At 44.3% G+C, this 17,451-nt stretch overlaps 1 protein-coding gene across 1 annotated transcript in view; it reads right to left on the reverse strand.

Annotated features, from left to right (window-relative positions):
- The window catches only part of REC114 (REC114 meiotic recombination protein), a 95,528-nt gene that overhangs the window by 14,092 nt on the left and 63,985 nt on the right, over positions 1 to 17,451 (reverse strand). Inside the window, exon 3 of the mRNA XM_075535821.1 lies at positions 195 to 278. Coding sequence (XP_075391936.1) covers positions 195 to 278 — 84 coding nt within the window. The remainder of the gene's footprint in view (positions 1 to 194; positions 279 to 17,451) is intronic.

Genomic DNA, 17,451 nt, shown 5'->3' on the forward strand with positions numbered 1-17,451 from the left:
CCGCTCTCCTGTGGGCAAACACGTTCTGCTCACAACCAGCAGAACCCTGTCTGCCTTAAACTTGTACCTTCCTCCCCAAACCATTTCATTTGCAAAGAGAAGCTCCCACCCACGATCACCACCCTGCACCCCATACACCCCTGCACCCCCGCTGAGGGGCCAGACTGCTGCCTGCTGACCACACAGCATCTTGCCTTTATTGTTGTTCCAAACAGGAGACAATCCATGCGCCGCACAACCTTCAGCCAGTTCTTGCTATCAATGAGTGAAAACCCCTCCTGAAACAAAATAATGAGGCAAAATTAGCAATGGGAGCAAAAAGGAATGTGAAGGAAAGCTTTTGTGCAGCTGCGTGCTATTAGGGAGCTGTGTGTTTGTGCTGCAACTTAAGCACGGCGGCAATGACTCAACCTCACCAACTGCTCAGCATGACCTCAAAATAAGTCCCCTTCCTACAAGATCAGCACTATTCTTCTCAATGTATTTTGATTTTCTTAGTTTTTTCACACCGAAAGTCGATAAGACATTAAAGAAAGTGTCCAGTTATATATTCTATAATAGCTTTCTTGAATGCTAGGATTTGCCAACTCTGACTTTATAGCCCTTACATTAATTCTACTACTTTATTATCTTATCTGCAACAGCCCTTAAATGGACAGTGAGATTTCTCCTCCTAAGAATCATCTCCAGCTTCCCACGAACGAGAAAATGGATGCCCTTTGCTTTGGATAATGAATATCTGGTTATTCTTCTCAATCTGAAAGCCAACCAACCAACAAACCATAGACGGCAAAGAGGGTAGTGGAGGGCACACAGTCACAAAAGAGGGACAAGAGTTGGTCCCTTAAGGTCGCGGCGAGATGAACTTACCCTGCAGCTTATTGATCAAGTACACAGAAAGGACTGCCTCACGATACGGCAGGTCTTAAAAGTCAATTACACTGTCCACGGATCTCCTCAGCTAAACGGCCCATTTAAACTGGAATGCGTTCCGCATATCTCAAAACGAATCCAAGGGATTGATAAGCTGACAGTCTTGGGGCAAACACATGGCCTTTCTACTGTGTAGACTTTGTAATGTTATGTAATATTAGTGCCCACTGCCAGCTGAGACTGGGGCTGGGACGGGGGAATCCAAGAAGTGCCCAACTTGAGAAAAACAAAGGGAATGTTGGCCTTCATCCAGCTAAACCCTTACGGAACCCTCTTCCTAAATCCTAAGGTGAGGAGATGAGTAGATAATAGTGTGGGTGACTTTTCCTTTTTTCCAAACCATTTTCTTGTGAGCGAATACAGATCTCATACCGTTCCAAAGTTCAATCACAACAAACAGCATTGAACAACTGCTACGACAATCAGTTTCAACACATTGTCTTACTTGTTGAATTTCGTGACACGACCCCCTTTCTCCCCCGCCCCCCGCTGCCACCACATATCGCCCCCACCCCGTACCCCCAGCAACCTTTATTCTACTTGTCTCTATAGGTTCATCAAACCTGGGCTTCATGTACTGAAAACCAGAAAACAGATAACAAAGATTCAAGAAGGCTTGAATCTTTATTTAAAATAATTATAAAATTCAGATTTTACAAGTTGTATCAAGTGGGAATTCCCCCCCCCCCGCTTTTCTTAACAGAAAAAACTAGACAAACTTAGGAATCACTCAGAATTGGCAAAAAAAAAAAAAAGCTTCGTGCCTTGGTAGCGATCTAAAGAATGCAGCTGGCTGTGGTCAGAGTGGCAGTATGCGGGGGACCAGCCTCACACGAGGGGGCTTCCAACAGGTGGTGGGGAGTGGAATGAAAGAAGGTGAATCCAACACCGGCGGGTGTAAGAGGAAGACACTGTTCCACAGTTGAGTGTGCGGATGAGTGAACGACCCTCTCATAACATTTCTGAAGCCCCTGTACATGCCTGGCGGGGGTAAAATTGGTACAATCCCTTTGGGGGCAATTTGGTAATAACAAAATTACAAAGGTATTTACCCTTTGAACCCGCAGCCCCAACTCTAGGGATTCATTTTGCAGACCCATCTGCACACATATGAAGTCATGTGTGTACAAGTCTGTTACATTTCAAAAAGTAGTATAAACTTAGAACCAGCTCAAGTATATATCAACAATGGACTAACTAAACAGATTACAAACCACTAGACACTGGAACTGTCATTGAGCCAGTTCCAACTCACAGACGCCCTGCAGGACACAGTGTAACTCGCCACTCTGGGTTTCCGAAACTGTAAAACCTCATCTTTCTCCCACAGAGTGGCTGGTGGTCTGAACTGCTGACCTTGCGGTTAGTAAGGAGAGGGTGGTGTCATGGATTGAATGTGTTTGGGTGGGCAAGGTAGCCCTGGAGGAATAGCGCCATATCGAAGGTCCGTAGTTCAAAACCACCAGCTGCGCCACGAGAAGGATGAGGCTTTCGACTCCCATGAAAGGTTACAGTCTTGGAAACCCACAGGGGCAGTGCCACTCTGTCCCACGGGGTCAGTAAGCGAGTCGACTCATGGGAGTGATTTTGGTTTTGCGTGGGGTCAGGATACTCATTTGGGGGGCCCAAAGAGTGGAATGTTACAGATAGAATTGTGTCCCTCCCCGACATACATGTTGCAGTTTCTAACCTCTCTGTCTGTGATGCAAGGAGCCATGTTGGCATAGTGGTTCCGTGTTGGGCTGCAACCTGCAAGGGCAGCAGTTCGAAACCACCAGGGGCTCCCTGGGAGAAAGATGGGGGCTTTCTACTCCCATAGAGCTACCATCTGGGAAACATAGGAACAGATCTACCTGGTCTTTATAGAGGAACAGATCTACGTGGTCTTAGAGAGTCACTAGGAGTTGGCACCGACCCCATGGTTGCTTTTGATGCCTGTGGTTATAATCCCATTTGGGAATGGGCTCTCTCGGTCATGTTAATGAGGAAAGGTCGCGTGGATGTAGCTACACTCTCTCTTTTGAGATCAGAGCCAAGCAGAGATGGAGGAAGAGCGTTGCCATACCACAGGAAAACTGTCCAGGAGCTGAAGCTAGAAGAGACCAGGGCATTCTTCCAAGGCCACTCCAGAAAGCTTCTGCCCGAATTTGGATCCTGAATGTAGACGTCTTGCCCCGTAAACAGTGAGAGACTAAATGTGTTTGTTAAGGTCATCTACTTGTAGTATGTCAGTTACAGCAGCACGGGACATATCAGAGGACAGTCTCCTATCTGCCTGAACTTACATAAAGCAATGGAAGGGTCCACAGAGCGGATGCAAATTACTACTGCAGGGGAATGAGCAAGGCAGATGGGAGCGGGGGTTAGAACGAGATGTTTCAACATAGGCCTTTTCATACTGCTTTGGCTTTAAAACCAGTTATAGCCTCTTAGCCTCTTAGGCACACACACGAGAGTATTTGTGAAATATCCACTTCAGTAGGACAGGAACCTGAGTAAGTCAGGAAGAGGTAATACTCTTTTCCTAAAACTAGTCTAAAGTAAAAATATTTATTACAAAAAAAAAAATCAACTCAGCCTGTTTCCTCTTCCCATCTCCAGTCCCATGCGGATCCCACAGGATGTCACCACCACTGGGCTAGCACACTGACAGCTCAACACAAATGTGCCCAGACCAGTAAGCGGCTGTTTCTCCACCCCACCCTCCCACACCCGCCCCCCACTGTTGCTTCTGCATCTCTGCCCCAGTGAATAGCCATGGACCAAATCGCAGTTCAGCTCTGTACGTTCTCAGCACTACCCACCAAGTCCTGCCCCACCAAAAGGCCTCTTCATCTGGCCATCCTCCCTGTTTCCATCACTGCCATTACCAGACCCCCAGGATGACCACAGTATCCTCCTGCTGGGCCTCCCTTCTTCCAGCACTAACCCCCTCTGCCCCTCCCCTATGTTGCTGCCCGAATGGACCAAGTCAGTCCCTCTCAATGATGCCCTTCCTGCCCTTCCCCCAGCACACGCCTGCGGGATAAAGTCCAAGTTCCTCAGTTGCAGGGGAGCAGATACCATTTGGCATCTGCCTTTCATGCATGATTATTTCCTTCAACTTTCATAAGAGAGGACTTCAAAAGGTATGTGGAAATGGAATTAAAAGATAAAGGTAAAAAGAAAAAAACTTTTCAACATAAACTCCATCAAGGTCAAGATACTTTGTAAGCCACAATATCAATTATTTAGTCCATAGGTTCCCAGATTTATTTGATCAATTACCCCCTTTCCAGGAAAAAAAAAATTACTCAGAGCCATCTCCCCCAGGCAGGCAATGAAAAACTTTGGTTTTTACTGTAGCCCATAATCCAGGACCAAGTGTAGGATCAGCTTTTGCAGTCCCAACCTGGGTTGTTCCAGGGCCCCCACAGGGTACTATCGCCCACCGTGGGAAACAGCCATTTCAATGCAGCCTTTTTCAAATTACTCGTGGAAGAAACCCGGGTTCCCGTTCTTTTTTAAGATTAGGAAACAAAAAAGAAATCAGAAGGAATCGAATCAGGGCAGGAAGGTGGATGACTACAGATTTCCCATCAAAATGCTTGCAAATCTGCCCTATCCGACAGCAGGAATGAGTAGGAGGACTCTGGTGAAGCTTTCCCGGGCAGTTTTCTATTACAGATTTGACTAATTTTTCCAAAGCATTTTCATATAAACAGAGGTTAGCGTTCTTTTGCTGTCTAGAAAGTCAGGAAGCAAAAGCCTTGAGCACCTCTCCAGCTGCTGCCAGGACCTTTGCTCTCGATCTGTTTGCTCTTGCTCTGACTGGGCCACTTCTACTTCTTGGTAGTCCTTGCTGATGATGTGGCTCATCATCAGGTTCCTCCCATAAAAGCCATGTTCCTCCCCTCTCCTGTCACAAGTTCTCCAAGACATGCTTCAGGATCTTGATTCCATTTGTTTAAAAATCCCATGGAAAGTTCTGTTCTTCTCTGCAGTTGGTCTGGACACAGCAGTTTGGGCACCTGTACTGGTTAGGTTTTGTGTCAACTTGGCTGGATGAAGGTTCTCAGTAGTTTTGCTGTAATCCCCCATGATGCGATCTAACACGATGTAATCAACTTGAGAGTGGGTCCCAACTTTAAAAACCAATGCTATGCACAGCCAGCCGTGTGGAGTAGTCTCCTGGATTAGGTCAGGCCTTGATATAATCGGAAGAAAGACTCCTCAGGGGTATGGCCTACTCCTTTTACAGCAGACCCCAAGGGAAAGATTTTTTGCCTGGATTTGGAACACGCATCTGCTTCCTAGACTTCCTGCTCGATCGCCTGCCAATCCCAAGAGCCCTCAGCAGGCTGCTGAACTTGTCTTCGTTCATCTCTGTATCCACCAGCCTCTGGTCTTCTGGCTTAGTCTTCCTCCTTCCTGGTTCATCAGCCTCCCCTGTTGGACAAGTCAGGAGAGGCCTCCAGCTTGCCACCTGACTCATGAACTTGAACCCGATGGCGCATAGTCATTTCTACAACTGTGTCAGTCATTTCTTGATATAAATCTTTCTATATACATACATACATACATACATAACGTAGCACTAATTTTGTTTCTCAAGAGAACCCAGACTAACACAGCACCCACATAGCAGACAACTTGTTCAACTTTAATTTTTCAAGCAGAGTTGACACCTCTGTAATGTAGCTATTGTTTCTTCTATTACTTGTCAGTCTTCAATTAGGGTATGAGCAAGATTCATTTTTTCCTCTCAAATTAATGTGGATCGTTGGACGCCAAGGGCCTTCAACATTGTCTCCTCCCATGTTGAAATGAGTCATCTATTTGTAAACTGTTAACTTTTTGAGGTGGGCACCGTCCCCATAAAATTTCCATAAAACATCAGTGATTTCACCACTCTCCCACTCAAAACTCCACTCTAAATGGGATGTTTGATCTTGCTTCAAGTTTAACTGAATCATGTTGTTCTGATAAGGGCTCTTTCCAAACTGACGCTTTATCTTCCCGGGTGCTTCAAACTAGATCGCGTTCAGACATGAGATAACACGTTAGTGTGCGTTTATTTTCATTCAAAACACTTTTGCAATCTATGTGGTTTTTTTATAATACATATTTCCATGAACATTTAGAAGTTTCTTATATAAATCCATATGAGGGACACATCAAACGGCCTGCAGGTCTGCAAATATACCTCAAACCTTATAGTGTACAGTGCATTTCTGGAATATTCTCCCTCACTGATCTCTCGAACACCAGCTTTATTTCAACCCTCTTAGAATTGCATGCTTTCTCCGCACCTTGCATTCTCTGCATGCTCTCGGATTAGAATGAGGAGGAATGCCTGCACCTTCAGTGAGGGAGGCTTTAAAATATGTCATATTCATCCCTGAGTCTGTAGCAACTATCCAAATATTTAGCAAGTACTCCTAGATGAACCCCAGCAGGTTAGGATTCTGGCGAAATGTGCTCGGAAAGGTCATGGCCTTCTCCCCTACTGTTTGTCCAATTAACCTCCTTTTTAAAAATCATATTGTTAGGGGCATATAAAACTCTTATCACAATCCATACATACATCAATTGTGTAAAGCACATTTGTACATTCGTTGCCCTCATCATTCTCAAAACATTTGCTCTCCACGTAAGCCCTTGGTACCAACTCCTCATTCACCTCCCTCTCATGAGCCCTTGATAATTTATAAATTATTATTTTGTCATATTTTACACTGTCCAACGTCTCCCTTCACCCACTTTTCTGTTAACCTCTTATCATTCTTTATTTCACCCCTAATTTCAATTAAGGCTTCCTATTATGCTTTCTCATAACCCTCCCCGTTCCCCACATTTATCGGCTTGTATGTGTGTAGTGATTATTTGCTTAATGTCTATTTTTCTATCAGACTAGAAGCTTATATGAAAAAGCTCAGGCGACACTGTGGGTTAGGCCTTGGATTGATAACTTGTACATTCAGAGCTTCAAACCCATCAGTTCCTCCACAAGAGAAAGATAAGGCTGTCTGCTTATTTTATCAGACACCCGAGTGTTGACTTAGTGGCAGTGAATTTATAAGCCTAGTAAGACCAAAGCAATCAATATTTTTCTTACGATTATGTATATAGCATCTGCTATAGAGTTTGCCACTAGAAGACGCAGCAATAAATTTTATTCAGTAAGCAAATGAGTAAAACCCTTTGAAAAATTAACCGAATATTCCATTCCAATATCTTTCTTTTGGGTGGGGAAGTAATGAGGTCAACAAATTTACTACCTACTCAAAGATGCGGAATGTCTTGCTTTTGTTTGATATAAATGTATCGTATTCAAAGGAGCAAGATTGAAAAAGCTATCTTTCATCATATTGCGTTGGTGTTCAGTGAACAGGTCGATGTGGCTAACCATGTCTTCCCAAGTACAGAGTTAGATGCTCTATCTCCCCATCTTTGAAAAGGCACCTCGTGGAGCGCCCCTTAACCACTGCTCAGCTAACTAGTGCATCTGGGTTGGCTCAACTGCAAGTCCCTCTGTGCAGCCTGTCCTGTCTTTGCAGAGAGTTGTCTTTGCAGACCTGTCCGATGTTTCCACATGCTGGGATGACCATTCCTAAATCACTCAGCATTAATAAAAATAACATAAACAGATATATATGTACACCTGCAACTGGGGTCTAAAAAGCTTGTGAGTGGCCATGTAAGGCATAATTATTGGTGACCCTCCGTCTAAGGCCAAGAAGCGTGAAGACAAGGACACTCGGAAACAATTAGGCTAAAGAGTTACTGGAGCGCACAAACCTCAGCCCGTGACCCTGCCGCCAGCGTCAGCTGGTCCCTGCTGTCTCCTGCTGCTCTGCACCGGGTCACAGGAAGGTGCTGGGTAAATGGGAGAAAATGGGGAACAGAACTCCAAATCCAAATAGAACTCCAGAAAAAAAAAAGACCGGCTTAATGGCCTAGAGGAGACTGGTAGAAACCCTGAGAGTAAGGCCTTGGGACACCCTTCAGCTCGGGGGCCAAGTTTACCCCAGGCTCAACTTTCAATCAAATGATAGGCTTATAAAGTGTTATTCTAGTTGCTCCACATCATTGGCATTTTCAGTTGCTTCAATTTTAGCCATTCTAATAGAATTATTTTAAAATTTTATCGACAGTTCATGTATCATACAATGCAATGATTTAAACAGGTTTTTTAAAAAGCTGTACAATCATTTTAATAGGATTCTAATGGCATTAGCCAAAACAAAACAAATTAAAAAAAAAACACCGCTCCAGGGATTGACAGACTACCAACAGAGATGTCTGAACAAGCTGATGAAGCACTAGAAACATTCAGTACTACACCACGGCATTGGAAGACTGCTAACTGGCCAACGAGCTAGTAGAGATACATCTCTCTTCTGTGCCCAATCCAAAGAAATGTGACCCAACAGAATGTGGAAATTATTGAATAATATCACTACTATACAAGTAAATTTTTACTGAGGATAATTAAAAATAGCTGCCGCTGTATCGCAGAGGGTAGAATGGCCAGGGAGCTGCCATACATTCAAGCTGGACTCTGAAGAGGGCAGCACAAGGGATATCACTGGTGACATCCAGAATGATGTCTGCTTGTGTTTTATTGACTATGCAAAGGTATTTGACTGTGTGGATCTTAATAAACTCTGGACAAAGTTGAGAATAGTGGGAGTTCTAGAATGCTTGACTGTGCTGTGCTCATGAGGCTCATGAAGCTGTACCTGGCCACACAAACAAGGGAACACTGCATGATTCAGAATCAGGAAAGTGTGTGTGTATCAGGGTTAGACCCTCTCACCATATGTATTCAATCTGTAGGCTGAGCAAATCAGCGAAGGCGGACTCTATGAAGACTGCAGCATCAGAACTGGAGGCGGCTTACTAACAATCTTCATCAATATGCAGATGATACAAGGTTGTTTGTGAAAAAGCACGGAGAACTTGAAGCACTTGCTGATGTAAATAAATTGACCTTGAGTCAATGTAAGATAAAAAAAAAAAACCACCTCACAACTGGACCAATCAACCTCAGGGGATATGGAGAAAAGATTGGAAGTGTTGATGAGTAAGGGTATCACTTTAGGTCCAGATGTGCCTGACCCAAGCCTTGGGATTTTCAATGGCCTCATTTGCCTGTGAAAGCTGAACAAAATGGAACCCAAAAAGAAGTGATGCATCGCATTAAGGTGTTGAGGAATGCCCCCCGCTCTGTGAACTTCCAGAAAACAAAGCTGTCTTGGAAGAAGTATGGACAGAATGCTCTTCAGAGGTGCGGATGGCAAGATTTCCTCTCACATACGCGGCCATGCTATCAGCAGAGACCAGTCCCAGGAAAAGGACACCATGCTTGGTCACGTCGAGGGGCAGCGCAAACGAGGAAGACCCAACAAGATGGGCTGACCCAGTGGCTAAAACAAGGGGCTCAAACAAAACAGTTGTGAGGCTGGTGCAGGCCCTGGTAGAGCGTTATTCGGTTGGACACAGGATGACTATGCGTGGGGACTCACCCTGTGGCACCTAGCAACAGCAACAATGGGTATACAGTGGAATCTCCCAGTCGTTTTAACTCTAGTTCTCTGATGGTGATGCTGAGTATCTTTTATGGTGTTTACTAACCACTTTCTTTATGAAGTACCTATTCGCAGCATTTCCTTATTGGCTTGTCTATCAGAAGTTATTTAAAACTATTTGAGGAGCTTCCAAAAATTCATAGAAAAATTCTATTATCTTTTCATATACTTTTTGAAGCCCCCTGGTAAACTGTAGATTCAAGTCCTTGGTCAGGTGAAGATACTGTGCATATTTTTCTCCCAATCTCTGCCCTGCAAAGTTGGAAATATTTGTTCCTTTACAGAAAAAAAACTTGCCATTCCTTGATCTGACCCAATTTCTGCAAAGATTGCAAGAAATAAAAGAGCTGAAAGACTAAAGCAATAGTTTAAAAGAGTACAAGGGCATATAAACCACCATAATGTTATTTGAATCTTAAAAAAAAATTAATTAAGCATTTAAATCTTAAAAAAAATCAACAATGAAAAAGAAAGGAAGCCAAGGAAATGTGAACAATGACAAAGATATTTGATAATATTAAGCATTGTTCATTTAAAAATACTTAATCATTTTATGCTTATATTGTCCAAAGAATCCTTAGATTATAAAGATACATTCTGAATATTTACAGATATCTCTAAACTCATAAAATTAAACTCACTGTTGAATTGACTCCAACTTCTAGTGACCTCACCGGGCAGGGTAGAACTGAGGCCTGCGGTTCCCAAGAACAGAAAGCCTCGTTTTCCTCCCACAGAGTAACTGGTGGTTTTGAGTTGTAGCCCAGCCAGTAGCCATTATGCCACGAGGACGCCTTCAGATGTCTAGATTTGCTTTAATATGTTCTAAGGAGTGAGGGATTATTGAATGTGGGTATAAATGGGAAAAAATCGCTCCTGCTATGAAAACTGTTCTAACAAGAAGACGGTTACATGATGGTTTGTCATATTATTTTACTCTTTTCTCTGCTTCGGTGTTGGGAAAATTTGTTACAAGATTTAAAACACAGTATTTTAAAACAAAAGCCTTCAAAAATTAGTTCTAAAGCTACGTATAATACCTATTTTCTGTGCCTCTGAAAACATGAACGCTTTCACAGTGTATTGCTATTTCTAGACGGTTGAATTTCCCCTACACTGTCATTTATTTAAGGGTTGGGGCCCAGTCTGAGAAGACTTTGATCCCCACTCTCAGTCGCAGAACCTGGCACATAGCCTGCTGCATAACAGATCCTTAATACATATTTTTAGAATAAACTGTGACTTCTGGGTACATCTTGATTTCTAGATTTTAAACATTCTAAAACATAGGCCTTCTTCTGCTGGCCTGACTCATTCATTTTTATTTAACTTATCTCCTAAACACCCTGTGATTCAGGGTGAAACCAAACTGCTTATGTATGTCTTATAAATCAGGAGAAACACAACCTCAAAACAAGGTATGTTACTGAATGAGCATTTTAATTTGGGCTGCCTTGATCTAAGACATACATAATGTACTTCATTTATCTGCATGCGAAGTGCAGGATATTGAGTCCTTGGGTGGCACCTGCAAGGGCAGTGAATTATCTAACGTGGCTCTTCTAGCACCACATAACCTTTCTCCGCATGGCTCTGGTAAAAGATGGGGGACGAGGGTGAAGATTCACCTGTGAGTAATTGTGAACAGGATTCCGTGTATAAAATTCTGTGTACACATCCTGCTGTGTGTAAAATTAGCAGGCGGAAGGATCTTATGACCAGTAAGAGCTAGGAGTGGAGTGCATCCTCTGGCGTAAGATCCCTGCGCAGTGGGCCTCCTGGATCCAGCAGACAGCTGCACCACCAGAGGAGCAGCAGCAGAACGAGGAGCCAGAGCGTGGAACAGAGTGGTGGGTTTCCCAACTCACTGAGTAAGTAAGGCCGAGTGTTTTTGTGCGGGCAGCTGGCGTGTAGAACGGGATGCCTCTGGGCACGTAATTCAGGAAGTTGGGCCGGCTGACCCACAGAGCTTCAGCTGAAGGCCTTTGGTCGAGGCTTCTAGAACAGTGGGCCTTTAACATTTACTAGCAGCCTTGACAGACCTTGTAGCACGTCCTGATAAACAACTCAAGCCTGAGCATTGGCACTGCCACTGGTTAACTTCCTTAATAAACCCGTTAACCGTGAATTTTGTCTGTGAGTTCTGTGTAGCCGTGGCGATGGAGAGTAGAACCCAAAGAGGTATAAAATAGATGACATTAATTAAAACAGCTTAGCATCAACAGTCGACTATTGGCTGATAGGTTGGTGATTCAAATCCACCCGAGGTGCTTAGTGACCTGCTTCCGAAAGCTCTCAGTCTTGAAAACATTGAGGCAATTAATTCTCTCTGCCCTGAGCCAGAATCAGCTCTATAGGAACCACCAGCAAGTGCAGGATCAAGCCTTCTGAGTAATATTACTGTCTTCTCCAAGCACACAACAACCAACAGCAGATGAAATCTCTATTTTAAAAAGCAGTCCTTTAAAGGGTAAGAGGGCGTATGGAGTACTAAATAGTACTTACATTATGTTAGGTATTATAAATAGCCTAGAGATGGATTAAAGTATACGGAGGATTTATATAGTTTATAAGTAAAGAAGACATTTTATACAAAGGGGCTTCAAAATCTTGGAAAACTGAAGTGAGAAGATAATGAAATTCTTCCACAAACTTTTATTTTTTCTTTTTAATCATTTTTTTGGGGGCTCGTACAACTTATCACAATCCATCCGTCCACCCATTGTATGTCAAGCATATTTGTACATTTGTTGTCCTCATCATTCTCAAAACATTTGCTTTCTACTTGAGCCCTTGGTCCACCATGAGGACTGTACTGGGATGACTGTATTGTGTTGTTTGTTTTAAGGGTGGAAATCTAGGACCATAATCTAATCCTCAAACCAGCGATATTTTTGTCGTCTATCTTACTGGTTTCACAGTCATTAGTGTAGTCAGTCATAGTTGCTTATGAGTCCTGCTGATGTAATTTTCCGGAAGCCCGCTGATTTTCCTTCCATTCCCCTCTGTATGTCATCCGCGCCTTCCCCTCCAGTAGCTCCTTGTCAGTGGGCGCCTCCCTCTGGGTGTTAGTGCAACTTGAAGCTCGCAAACCCCGAGCTCCAGGGAAAGTGAGTCAGAAACACAACCCTGAAGCTTAAGACAGGATCTAATTTTTCAATAAATCACCTGGCACCGAAACACCTTCCCACATCATCGAGAAGCCCTTTTGGTTCTCTGGGCTTAGGGACTAACTAAGTGGATTGTCAAATGGTTAGTCATCCAGCTATTTGGGGATCTTTGGTCTCTTAGGCGGTTTTCCTTTGAATCAGGGCATTTGCAGCAGATGTGGGCATTCTCACCGCCATTCCCATAAAAGTACAATGTTGTGCTTCCTTCAAAGCATTTATGAAGTCATATCTGGCATGATTTTTAGGCTGGATGCCGGTGACCCCGTGACAGCCTCCTGGCTGGTCTGTCCACCCTGGGGGAAGTCACGAATCAAGGAACTAGCTCAATGGTCAAGGTGGAGGGAAGATGACTTTGTTCAGTTGAAAGCACAAGTAGTTTGTCCCCATCCTTGATCAGATAAGCATTGAATTGCTAACTGCAAGGTTGGTGTTTCAAACCCACCAGCTGCTCCTCTGGAGAAAGATGAGGCTGTTTGCTCCTATGAAGATTTACTGCCTCAGAACCACTATGTATCGGACTGTACTCGGTGGCAGTGGGTCTGGGGGAACTGAAGCTGGTCAACAGTGCAGGTCTGCTTCTATCTTACATCTGCAACACCGCGCCTTAGAGAAATCAATCAAATGAGATCAATTCCCCAGGGGTAAAGCTCAGAGGCAGGAAGGTGAATGGAAACAGCAAACACAGGAAGGAAATGGGATAAGCGATGTCACATTATGGGATTACCATCCAAAGCATGAAACAAAATGTGTATTGATTCTTAAACAAGAAACCAAATATCTTCCAAATCACAGTAAAAAGTTTTAAAATGAAAAGTATAAGCTGGAGTTGAATATAATTAAAATCACTCAGCATTCCTCAACTCCTACAGGGCCAGGCACTGGGCTAGGCCTTAAAAAAAAAGACAGAATCTTCCCCAAGGTCTTAGACTCACAGAAGAAGCTGCTTCTTCTGTTGCTGCCAGGAACATCATCCCTCCACCACGTCAAGGATCGTTGCCAGAAGCAGTCACCGTTACTCTCGGACCGGTCCAAGGCCTTGGCAATGCTGGGGTAGAAACGTAGTCAACAACTGACAGCACAGGGGAGAAAGAAAAGAAGCCTAGAAAACACTAAAGTTTCCATTAGACAAAGCAACGTCTGCCATCCGCACTTCTAAGGAGCATTCTGGCTGTATTTCTCCCAAGGCAGGTATATTTGTTTTCCGGGCAGTCCATCGTCCTTTCAATATTCCTCACCAAAATAACTCAAATACATCCATTCCTCTTACACCTCCCTTTCCCTGTGAAGCTCTCACATATATAGGGGGTGATTGAAAGACTGGCTGAGGCCAGGCACACGTTAGTCCTCACAGTGACGTCTTTGTTCTTCAACACGCTAAAGGGGCTTTGTGCAGTAGATAGACAACATAAAAAGAAGAGCAGAGAACCTAGGAAATGCTAAGTTTACGATTAGTCAAAATAACAGGAGCCAGTAGGAAGAAATGATGTTCTGGCTAGGGAAGTCTCATGGAATCTGCAAGCATTTCAAGGGACGAATAGTAGTCTCAGGGGATGCACCGGTGTCTGCCCTGACTTTGGCAGTCCGAGTGGGCGGTGCTGTGCACTGCTGTTCTCTGCACATGTGCCTCTGATCCTAGCTCTCACTCTCTAGGTCCCCTTTCATTGAAAACTCCTCAAGAGCAACAACTGGGTTGTATTCATCTTTGTGTTAAATGGATAAAAAAGAATACCAATGCCATTCAACGCTATATACAAGTGTGGTTGGATTAATTTTCTTGAACAGAATAATGAATTCCTAACTCCTAGTCATTAGATTTGGGAGAAAGATGCGCTTCTAAAGAGTTACAGACTCTGAAACCCGCAGGGCAGTCAAGCCAGTCCCATAGGATTTCCATCTCACGGGGCATAGGATTTCCCTGAGTTGGAAACGACTCGATGGCCATGCCCTTGTTTGTTATTAGACTTAAGTGGTCTTTTAAGAGGGAACACAAATGAACGACTGAGGACCAAGCCAAAGATGAATGGATATAGACACGAGCGCAAAGAGTTTGTGGGGAGAGATCCCATTAGCGTTAATTGCCGAGTGCTGGTGGTGGTGTGGGTACAAGTTGGGCTGCAAGCTGCATGGTGGGCAGTTCAAAACCAACAGCAGCTCTGATGGAGAATGACCAGATTTTCTACTCCCATAAAGTTACACTCTCAGAAACCCCCAGGGGTGGCTATGGGTCAGCATCGACTCAATGGCAATGAGTTGTTTTCGATTTTATTTTTATCTTTTATTCCACTTTCCCACGAAGCTTTTGAAGCCCTCTCATACACTCGAATCCACTACCTCGCATTGTTTCTGACTCATAGCAACCCTCCAGGCTAGAGAATTGCGCCACAGGGTCCCACCCCAGGAAATCTTTATGGAAGCTAACACCCACATCTTTCTTCTGCCCGTGGCTTGAACTATTTTCCCGTTTAGCACAGTAGCAGCAATTTAACCCTAGTGCAACTAGAGAGAGGGAAATATCTCAACACCACTACAAAGTAAAATGGCCACACAGTGCAACCCCTGAAATTTCCTTGCCTGTGAGTATGTAAACCAATTTCTACTAAGAAGTCCTTTTAAATTAGCCTTTAAGAAACATCTATTTGCATAATTTGTGGGCTCTGTCCATGCGTCTGCAAAGGGTCATTATTCTTCAGCACCACAAGGCAGTAGCCGCACATGCAGCGAGAACAACCAACCACCTTTCTCTAGACACAGTACTTAGACCAGGGATTCTCCCCACAAGCACGCACCACTCACTCAGCACACTGCCATCAGGTCAAGGCTGACTCACAACACCACCTGGGGCTTTCTGAGACCATAACTGTTTATGGGGGTAGAAAGCTCAGTCTGACTCCAGAGGAACTAGCTGCTCATGGTTGTGAACTGCAGATCATTTGGATTGTAGCAAAACATGTAGCCACTACCCTACCAGGGTTTCTCCTATAAAAGTGGTCCTCAGTCTTCCTAATCCTGCGACCCTTTCCTACAGTTCCTCATGGGGTGGTGGCCCCCAACCAAAAAATTATTTTCGTTGCTACTTCATACCTGTCATTTTGCTAGTTATGAATCGGGTGACCGCCATGAAAGGGTCGTTCGACCCCCAAAGGGGATGCGACCCACAGGTTGAGAACCGCTGTCCTATGGGAATAGAGAGCCCTGTCTTTCTCCCAAGGAGTGACTGGTGGCTTTTGAACTGCTGACCTTGTAATTAGCAGCTCAACACATAACCCCTAAACCACCAGTCAGATTACCTACAAAAGATGTGGCGGGAACAGGCCTTCAAAACAACAAGGTCCAAGTCTTCTTTTTATAGCTGAGAGCAATGGTTGTGCTAATTTTCCTGCCCAGCTCACTCGTTTTTCAGGGACCACCACCTTGATCTCTCTTTGGGAAGACCCTTCCCATACTCATAACCCATACATGTCGGCTAAGACGACTTCCTCACTGGGCTCAATTCCAGAGGTGGCCTGTCTGCAAATTTAATTGGTTAGATTGTGGATAAGTACAAGGGGGTACGCCTCTGCAGTGGAATTTTTTCCCCCAAAAGCTATGCATTTAATTTTTTAAAAAAACAAGCTTATCTCCTTCAAAGTACTCTCCATTACATTTAATACATTTGTCAAATCTGCGATTCCATTCTTGGAAACATTTTTCAAATTCATCTGTTTGAATGGCTGACAGCACCTCCCTTGTTTTTTTCTTCACCTCTTCTACATCTTCAAATCGCTGTCCTTTCACGTCCCTCTTGTGGAAACAAAATGAAGTCACCGGGAGCGAGGTCAGGTGAGTAAGGCACATGGGGCAAGAGACGCATGCTGGGGTTTTTTTTGCCAAAAAACTGGCACGCTGAGATGGCTGTGTGAGCAGGTGCGTTGTGGTGGCAAGACAGTCCTCTGTCTGCCACAAATCAGGCCTTTTTTGTCCCACACTGTTACGCAATCTTTTCAGAACCTCTAAATAGAAAGCTTGATTAACAGTCTGACCTGGTAGAAAGAACTCCAAATGCATTATCCCCCTCACATCAAACTAAAAAGAGCATTGGGTGGTTTTGGATACCCCCTTGTATATGATCAAAATTAGTAACACCCCCATAAACCCTGGGAGATTTGCTAGAATGAGCAAAGGAGACAGGCTGTTTCCATCAGAGAATGGAAATGCCTTCAGTTGCCATTCCTATTCCACGAGGCAAAAAAGTATCCATTTTGTTTAAAGGAGCTGCAGTTGGGTTTTTATCATTTGCAACCCAGACTTTGATTAATACACTCACTTCTGCGGTGGTGTACTCGTGAACATAATTCACTTCCTTAACAACCCAATTATTTATCAGAACTTCCCCATCCAACTGCCATTCTATTTCAAAATGCCACCTATCATTTCTCAATACAGTCATTAACAAATTAGCCTCTCAGTCTTCCTCTGTCTCTTAACGGCACTGTGCAGAGCCGACAGCGGCTTCCTTGCTGAGACGCAGTGGTCCTGGCCTCCCTGGTGGTCCCGCGACCGCGACAGCTCTGCGACCTGCTCCTCCTTTCTTGGCCCATTTCCTAGCCCTCCTCCCAGGCCATCCCCTCCACACCAGGGCTCGCAATGGCTTCTAAAGTGCCTGGGGTTCCTGACACCTCTCGAGCACAGCCCCTCCTATGGCCAGCAAGGAAGCAGGAGGGCTCATTGTGAAATAGTAAATGAGGGCATGTGAACTGGCATCTCTGCTGGAGTATCTCAAAGACACCTCAGATCCA

Source organism: Tenrec ecaudatus, chromosome 17 (assembly GCF_050624435.1).
Source record: "Tenrec ecaudatus isolate mTenEca1 chromosome 17, mTenEca1.hap1, whole genome shotgun sequence".
NCBI classification, from domain to species: Eukaryota; Metazoa; Chordata; class Mammalia; order Afrosoricida; family Tenrecidae; genus Tenrec; species Tenrec ecaudatus.